Below are 8824 nucleotides of genomic sequence, written 5' to 3'. Positions count from 1 at the left end.
CCTTTGAATATATTGATTCTTTATTAACTAGGCTGTTTAATGCAATGAAATGAGGCATTAGATTGAAGCCCATTTCGAGTGCTTTGAATAATCTTTAAAAGCCTGAAAGGCCTTAAGAGGCGGCCTGGCAATGATTGGCACACATTCTTAGAGAACGTACTTCTTGCTTCTCATTCGAAACACAAACATAAAATAATTTCTCTCTCCCCAGGTTGCAGGGCTCCAAGCAGGCACCCGGCCCCCACCCCTCAGCTGGCATTCCTGGCACTGGCTCAGAGTAGGAAGAGGTGAATTGTGTCCCCCACCCCCATCCCCCAGCACCTTGGGCAGGAGCCTAGGGGGCGGGGAGTGGGGCGTGGGCAGGCTGCAGCTTTGTACCCCACGAGCCTCTGGCTTTGCTGTCTCTTTAAGGCTGAAACAAGAATGCAGTCAATGGAACCTATTGTCATTGACAGGAGAAAAAGGTATTCACAAGTTTCTTTATGTTTTGAATAATTGTTTCCTGTTTTGCTCAGCAGAACAAGTAATTAAGAGGACATTTGTGAGTTAATTTGGATCACACTTATGTGTATGTGTTATGGAGCTGCAAGCCAAAACATGCAAAAACAGCCTCTCATTGATGAGGAAATGAGAACTACAGAATGAAACAGACCAGGGAGCTGAACGTCAAAGTGTAAATGAGGCCCTCAGGTCTCACGTAGTCGGTGCCTCTGGCTGTACCTCCTTGCGGCCCACAGGGGCCAGTGCAGAGCATGGGGTCTGTTAGGCCACTGCAGGAGAGCTGGAATGGGCAGTGGCATGGTGTCACTCCTGTCAGACCTCAGCGGGCAGGGGTCTGCTCAGTGGTGCCCGCCCACCCAGGGCTGCTGCTGACGTGCCGTCCAGAAGGTGCTTCCTGGGGCCCAGTGATGGGGATCGAAGGGGTACTTACTCTCTGCCTGCTAAAGCCTCCAGTTCAGGAGCAGAGGGCTGGGGGCAGTGAGGTGACCAAGCCCCCCAGGGAGCCTCACGATGGTTTAGGTGCCACAGGGCTGCTGGGGCCTGTGTCCGACACGGAGCCACAGGCAGGCCCTTCCGTGGACCAGGCCTGTCTAAATAACTGCAAGAATCTCTGTGCAGGTTTGGTGAGGGCTGGAGGATTGTTCACCTTGTGGAAACTTCTTCTACGACTCGATTTTATCTTGGCCGAGACAGAGCCCTGGGACCCAAGGTATGCAAATGAAACCCCCAGTGGGACTTGTGCATGGTGTTTCTGCGTCGCTTTAATAATCAAAACATAAACTTACCCATAGTGAAATTCACAGACAAGAAATACTTTAATTAAATATTGTGTAAAATGAACATTTTTATACAGTTAAATATCTGAAAAAATGTACAGATAAACCATCTTATTGTAGGGTCTTTAACAGTAAAATCTAGCAGTTAGTGACGCGCTCAGTTTTGAGACAATGAAGCGATGAGGGCATTGACTAGTGAGTCTCAAACACAATCCAAGTGCAGGTATGAGGGGACTTGCAAACGCTCTTAACGGGTACACATGGGCTCGTTGTTAGGTCAAACCCTGACTGATACAAAATAAAACGGAGGCAATTTAGTTCCAAAGTCACTTCTCAGGCTTTTCCACGTAGCTAAGCCTTGTCAGCCATCACAGGGCCAGAGTGTGACCTGCTGACCGCTGGGGACATTCTGTTTTGTTTATTGAGTCCCTTGAATGAATACTTTTCTAAGTTGTGCATTGTTTTGCTTTTTGTCAAGAAAGTTTTTAAAAGTCCCTCCTTTTTGTGTTAAGTTTGATTTCTGCTGCAGTTTGCAAAACGTTTGCTGAGCTGCGTCTGCAAAGCAACGCACGGGCAGGGGAAGCTGACCCTTTTGGTCTCACTGCAGGTTTGGCACTGACAGGCACAGGATCCGAAGGTCATTCCAGTTTGAAAAGTACAGACAGTGCTGTTGGGTCTGACCACACAAAAAAGTATTGTAAAAAAAAAAAAAAAATTAAAAGCCAGCGGTCGTTTCGATCCCCCGAAACCTCTCTGCACCTGAGGTGAGCTTGGGAGGACGCAGCAGAATCAGACACTGGAAGGAGTGACACAGGTGTCACCAGGTTTGTGCTTTTGTGTGTGTGTGTGTGTGTGTGTGTGTGTGTGTTTTACACCGTAAGTCTCCAAATGAAATATTGATTAACAATTGTGGTGTAAGCCTGTAATAGAACAGCACAAAGGTTCTTTAAAGAAGTCTACTTTTAAGGCATCGGAGAAGTTAATGTGGCAAACGTTTTAATTAAAACATCAGAAGTAAATTTTATTTTAAACTTTAGGCCTCTGAATTTTTCCAGTAAACACAGTTCAGCTATGTGGCAAAGTCATGGGTGGCAGCTAAAATGACTTTTTACATTCTACAAAAAAAAATAAAATTAGGACACAGCCCCAAACGGTGTCGCCTCTTTGTGGCTGTTCCACATGCACAGAATCTACGAGGATTTGTCACAGCCGGTGGCACCGTTTTGTTTTGACTATACAACAAACTTTTTTTTTTTCAAAAGTATTTGTTCAGATAACTTAAAAATAATATAAAAATAAACAATGAATTTGACTTTTCCTCAAAATAAAAAAAAGGATGGAAAGTCTAAACAATAGCAAAATTTTTAAGTACAAATGAAATGCAAGGACACTGGTTCATTTTAACGAAACAGATCAAAGAGACGGTTCTTGGCTTAATGCTCTTCCCAGCATCTCAACACCAGGCCACGATCCAAAACCAATACGGACAAGAAAAAGGAAAAGAAAATGGTGGGGAAAAGTAATGTACAAAATTTCAAAGATAAATACAATATTTATAATTGATATGTTACAAAATAAAGTCCCTTAGCAACTGCAAGTGTTCATGGAAAAGTGTTGAATGGAGACCATTTTATTCCTTATAAGACACATAAGGAATAAAACTTGTTTCTTCTAAATATTTAAGTGGATCTGAAAAAAATTCAAGACAAGTGTATAAATATTTAGCTACAACTTTGGCAAAATCACAAAAGTCTACAATTTTATAACCACATACAAAACACATTAGGGAAGAAGGAACTAGAAGTCAAAAGGACAATTTCTGGTACAAGAAACATGGACCTCACAGTAGCCTAAGAATGCAATAGATACAGTGCTAGCAAAAGTTGAAAAATGTTGCAGATCACACTTGCTTAACAGGAAGCTCTAGCAGTGGGAGAATATTTTAACCAACAGACAGTAGCATTTTTTTCTCTGTCAGTGTGCTTGTTGAAGGCAAGAGAATTCAATATCAAAGTTACAATTTCTAACTACAATAAGTTACAAAGTTTCATTAAGATGAAGGTAAGCAATGATAAACCCGCCCTCCCTCCCTGCCACCCCCAATTCTCCTAACCATATAGGCCTCCTTCCTTCCAGTTTGATGGCTCAACCTCCTTGGCCCCCTTTTTCCACCACAAAAAAATATTTCACATTATAGAGATACACAACCATTGTGAATCTAAGTATGAGTACAGAAAAATGTCTGGAGGCATTTTTCATCAGTGTTTCATGAGCATCAAAACGGTGCATTCACAAAGTTTCTCCCAACACATAGCAAGTACTAGACACAGCCAAGACGGAGTCAGAAACTTGATACAAAATAGGCGTCGCTTTGTTTTCCTTGTTCTTCAGGACTGAGAAATGGGAAAATATGAGAAAAGTTCAGTCAATAAAATGGAATTGTTCATGAAGAAGTAGGCTGTTTGCATGTCGATTCTTAATAGTTTAAATAAAATCTTTAAACAAAGTCTTTTGTAGCATTCCGACTGCTGCTGACGTATTTGAAGATACTGTCTCCATCAGCATGTCTGAATATACTAAACGTGTCCCCTGAAGTCCGTCCTTGGATGCTGGGTGCTGCGGAAGGTAAACAAAAGGGCCTCACATTGGCGGGACTACCAGCCCAGACATAGCTGCAAGAGAGAGAGGAGCCTGGTTACTGGGGGCCGCGTCTCGGGCGGAGGGGGGCCCAGCCTTCTCTTTGTGCTTTATTCAGCGCTGCTGTTGGGTCTTCCCAACTCTCCATTAACCAGCCCTGGGCTTGGTTAAGGCGTGGGGGGACCTAGTTCGGGATGGGGTGCAGGGGGGGGACAACCGCCCTGTGGGCCTCCTCAAGGACTTCCTGTGGAAACGCTGTGCTTCCCTCACCTCTCAGTGGCTGGTTTAGAGCAGATGGAAGCCCAGACTCCCCAGAGGCCACCTGTGTCCACAGACGTGAACCAACCTGCCCTTTCTCCCTGGGTGAGAACTGGCCATGCCTCCGATTCCCCTCTGCTTCGCCCTGCCTCTGACCTGCTGACTGCACTGCATCGTAATGGTGAGTCGTGGGTCCTCCAGCATCAAAGCCACTCAGCCCACCTGCCCTGCCCTCTCAAGGCCACGGGCCCTGAAGAGACACAAGTCACAGCTCCGCCTCGGCAACAGGGCTCTCTCTTCTTAGAATCAAAGAGAAAACTGCGCTAAAATGCCACGCAGAGTGGACGCTTTCCAGTGAACTCCTGGCACGAATGTGATTTAAAATCTTTTAACTTTAGTGTTGTTTAATTTTTGTCAGAATGATCGTTCTCATTAATTTATGTCTGTAACATATTAATACATTTGCTCATGTAGTGATGCGAGCTTCAATTTCTCAGCTCATTAATTTCAACAATATTAATTTATCTCCGACTCACCGTTACAACTTTATGACTTCCAAGACCTGTGCCTGTGTGTGTGTATGTGTGTGTGTGTGTGAGTGTGAGTGTGTGTGTACACACTGCTTACACGGCACCAGCTTTCAGTGGGCCCCAACGCCATGGCACGGGGCCATGGCACCTGGCCACCTGCCTTTTAAGCAGTTCTGGTGACCGCGGCTGGCTCCCTCCCAGGCCAGGTGGCAGCACTCTGGGGGCCTGGGCATCCCTCTCACACACTAAGAGATGTTGTGAAGACAATTATTTCAAATCACTGATACCTTTCCAGTTCCTTTTTTGAGCATTAGTTCATCAAAGTGAAATATGCCACCGACTTCACAAAAGGGCCAGTTTGTCTTCTCCACGGTAGCGTCCTCAGCACCCAGCAGGGAGCCTGGCACATAGTAGGCGCTCAGTAAATACTGGAGGAATGGATTCAGTTTTTTTAAAGGAGTAACTGGATTTGATTTTCACCGGGAGGAGCATATACCAAGGGTGGTGTCTGAAAGAGGCCAGATGGCGGCCACTTAATCTCAGTGCCTGTGGGCCTCAGAAAATCCCAAAGAGCCACGTGCAAGCTGGGGGCGCTCACGTGGCCCCGCCTGCCACACACGTCACAGCCACTGCCCAGAGGGAGCCGGCACTGGGCAGGTGCTGGGTGCCTGCCCCACATGGTCCCATTGGTGGGCAGCAGTGCTTCCCGCTGCCCTCGGGGCCGGCCGGCCCTGGTGAGTCTTTGAAAGAGATGACTCAGAAAAGCCCTGCCGTCCAGCACAAGTGCATGCATCGCCCTGGGTCTGGGTGCCCCTTGCCAAGGACAGTACGCATGTCTCACACACCCAGCTGACAACCATGGCCCCACCTCAGGGCCTGGAGGACCGACGGATTTGGAGACGGGCTCCGCAGGTGGCATGATGCCCCACCATCCCGTCCTGGGCTACTTCGCTGCCTCGTGAATAAGGAGGCTGCGAGCCTGCAAGCATCGGGCAGGGCCTGTGCCATGGCCGTGAAGGCCTGTTTGCCAAGAGGGGCTGAGTACAACTGTGGTTCCTTCCCCGGGGGGCGCCATCCCCTGAGCTTCACGAGGACACTTTGTTGGAAGGATGAGGAATGGTTTTCATCAACTAAGAGGAAGAATCTGGGGCTGAGCGAATGGTGTCATTCCTACGAATACCGGGGTAGGGGCATATCGCAGCATGGCAGACCACAGGAGAGCATGCAACGGCCATGAGACGTGCAAGGGATCCGAGAGTGTGCCTGAAGCAAGGGCCGTAGCTCCCGCCCGCCTGGGACAGAACCCAGCACTGCCCACCCCCCACCCCGGGCCGTGCGGTCCAGCCCCAGCCTGGCCTGCCCTCAGGAGGCGGTTGAGGACAGTCCCACCAGGGCTCCAGGAGCATCCCGGGACCCCGGCCCGTGCCGCGCCGCTCACCTTGGAGTCCATTCCCATTGGCGCTGGTGCAGGAGGGAGGAGGAGAAGCTTGGGGCCGGACCACAGGCGCGAAGGCGCTCTTTTGTTTCACTGCAGAGATGACATTGGCAGGTGAGAATGAGAAAATGCCGTGCGTACTGCTACAGTTTGAAGGGAGAGTGACCGAAGAGGCTGCCATGGTGGGGCTGGACGGCACTACTGCAACAAAGCAAACAGGTCAGGACACGCGGCGCCAGGCTCGGCAACACGACAGAGAGCCCTCACGGCCTTGCCGGGGACACCGGGGCCAGCAGGGCACGCGTGAGGTGCTTCTGGCTTGGCCGCTCTCTGGATAACAGGCAAACTCTGGTGTTGGACTTTCGTTTCCAATTGGGCGGCCCCGTTTGGTTCCGATTTTGGTTGGGTTTCCAATGTGATCGCGTGGGGCCCGTTTTAAGTCAATTTACGGTCGTCATGTGGACGCCCAGCCTCCGGGGCCACCCTTCCTTTTATCCAGTAGCTCACATCACAGAACATCCAACAATGCACACATTTGACTTTGCAGTGAAAATGAATCTGTGTGATGACGTGTGACAAAAACAGACACTTACTGCCGTAGGGAGAGTTAGCGGAGGAGCCATTAAGAAATCCAGGCGAGCCAGGGACCCCTAGATTGGCCATGGCGCCACTTCCATATCCATTCATGCTAGTGCTGACTGTGTTGTAATTGGACTGCTGGGGAGTACTGCTGGGGACGTAGCCTCGCGGGGACACGCTGCTTGTATTGCGACTGTAGCCGACTGTTAAAATCCCCCCCCGGCCAAAAATAACGTTATTATCAGGGAGAGACACTTGGGGGGGGTTTCCCCGCAAATCTATATCATATAGTAAACATTTTTAATTGCCCTGACGCTTTACTCCAGCCCTAACGCCCCTAAGCAGCTCAGATAACCTTGTCACGCCAAACCTGGCACGTGTCATCGCCAGGCCCGTCCCGTCTGCTGGCTTCGACAGCCGCCAAAGCACGCTTCGATCTAACCGTCAGTTGCTTTCACGTTTCTCTTTACAAGCAATTATCAACAGCTTGGCTTCCTGGTCTGTCCCCCCACTATGTGAACTTTCGGCCTCTGCAGACCTTCAAATGCCATGGCTGACAAGGAGAGCTTGTTTGTGGCCATAACACCCCCTGGAAGGCCGTTTGGGGGGGCCTTCATTTTTATGGTTGCTGTGTCTGTGAGTGTGGGGAGGGGGGCAGGGGGCAGTGGCTTCGTTCCTGCTGTGGGGTGTGGATGAAGGGGAGCCCAGCAGCAGTACAGCTGAGCTGCTTTCTGACACTTCTGCCTGCACAGAGTTTTAAGAGGGGGCTTAAATGGACTCAAAGGACCGGCTCAAGCAGTCGGTCCACGAGCCCCGGCCGCCCAGGGCACTGTTATGGGATAAGCTGCAAGGTGGGGCAATTGGACTTCCTGTCCATTTATTCATTCCAAACTTAGAAACCAGATCCCACCCATGCAACACATCCAAGGAGGGTCCCAGCGGCTCACTACATCACAGCTACCCTATGGCTTACCCCAGACTTTCAAGGAAAACCAGGTCGCTTACGAATACATTCAAGGAAACTTCTAGCAAATACTATAAGCTGAGTGGCAGGCGATGTAGCTGCTGCATAGGCTCTGGGCCCTCAGCGTGCTCTCTGCACGGCAGCTGTTGGGCACAGCTTCCGGGGACCGAGCACTGTCCTATCCAGCTGGCCTTGGGACAAGTCAGCTGTGGCTAAGTCTCACCACCCTGTGGGGGTGTCAGGGAAGGAAGGGGTCCGCCCTGCGTGGCCGCCTACCTTGGTCATTGGCTTGTGATGTCTCTGAAACGTTCACGGCGAGCTGGCTGCTGAAGGAATTCACGCCCATCATGCCGGTGTGTGCGGGGGTGTTGCCCAGTGTGGGGATCTGGTTGTGATTGCGAGGGACGCTGTACAACGCCTCGGCGATGTCAGCCGCTCGCTTCAGGATGATTTCCTGAGCAGGAGGGGAGCCCGTCACCGAGGGCCAGGCCCGGATGCCTGCCCCCCACCACCCACCCAGCCCCTCCACCGCCCAGGGCCAATAATGGTGGAGGCCACGGTCCCTTGGTCCAGCCTCTGACAAGATGTATATTTCAACAGAAAAATAATGTCCCTTAGGAAACAATTTACAGGGGCTTCTGAAAGGACACAGCATCTGCTCTGTTCTGCCCTCAAGTTGTGCACAGGGGCTCAGGGCAGTGAGGAAGGCACTGGACTCAGTCAGAGAAATGGGGCCATGCAGAGGGACGGCCCTCAGGTTCCCCGGAAACCCCTGGCGGAGTGAAACGGGGTGTGGGTCCCGGCAGCACCAAACAGCACCTGCCTCTGAATCCTCTGATGGATTTCTAACTGGCCCTCTTTCCTGTGACAAGTCCTTCTGGTTCCTGACCCTGACCCGTCATTTCCTACTTGAATACGTAGTGCAAGGGCACAGACACGCAGAGGAAGGCTTTCCCGTATCCGGCTCCCAGTCAGCAGTTGTGGCCAGAAAGCCCGCGCTGGACCCAGGCCGGCCGGCGGATCACGGACACGGTGGCGCGGGAAGGGGCCGCGCGGGAAGGGGCCGCGCGCGTCGAGGCTCAGCTTACCTGGTTGTTGTGTGGCATCCCGTACAAGGCTTCCACCAGGTCAGCCGCCCTCTTGA

The 8824-nt window shown here is 50.6% G+C and overlaps 1 protein-coding gene across 14 annotated transcripts in view; it reads right to left on the bottom strand.

Annotated features, from left to right (window-relative positions):
- Positions 1-1292: 1292 nt before the first annotated feature.
- Positions 1293-8824, bottom strand: part of EBF3 (EBF transcription factor 3) — a 125353-nt gene continuing 117821 nt past the window's right edge. For 2 of the 14 annotated variants that reach the window (XM_019728260.3, XM_088791747.1), the window contains 6 exons: positions 8769-8824; positions 7957-8134; positions 6731-6919; positions 6141-6338; positions 4990-5102; positions 1293-3949 (listed from right to left, as the gene is read on the bottom strand). The exon at positions 8769-8824 is cut by the window's right edge and continues 10 nt beyond it. In XM_019728260.3, coding sequence (XP_019583819.1) covers positions 3932-3949; positions 4990-5102; positions 6141-6338; positions 6731-6919; positions 7957-8134; positions 8769-8824 — 752 coding nt within the window. In that variant the 3' untranslated portion in view covers positions 1293-3931. The remainder of the gene's footprint in view (positions 3950-4989; positions 5103-6140; positions 6339-6730; positions 6920-7956; positions 8135-8768) is intronic. The other 12 variants (XM_074338797.2, XM_074338799.2, XM_019728264.3 and 9 more) reach the window with 8 other exon arrangements.

Source organism: Rhinolophus sinicus, chromosome 15 (assembly GCF_057876585.1).
Source record: "Rhinolophus sinicus isolate RSI-liver-muscle chromosome 15, RSI-T2T, whole genome shotgun sequence".
Lineage (NCBI taxonomy): Eukaryota > Metazoa > Chordata > Mammalia > Chiroptera > Rhinolophidae > Rhinolophus > Rhinolophus sinicus.
Note: the sequence above shows the minus strand (reverse complement) of the source record. Positions and strands in the feature narration are given on the sequence as shown.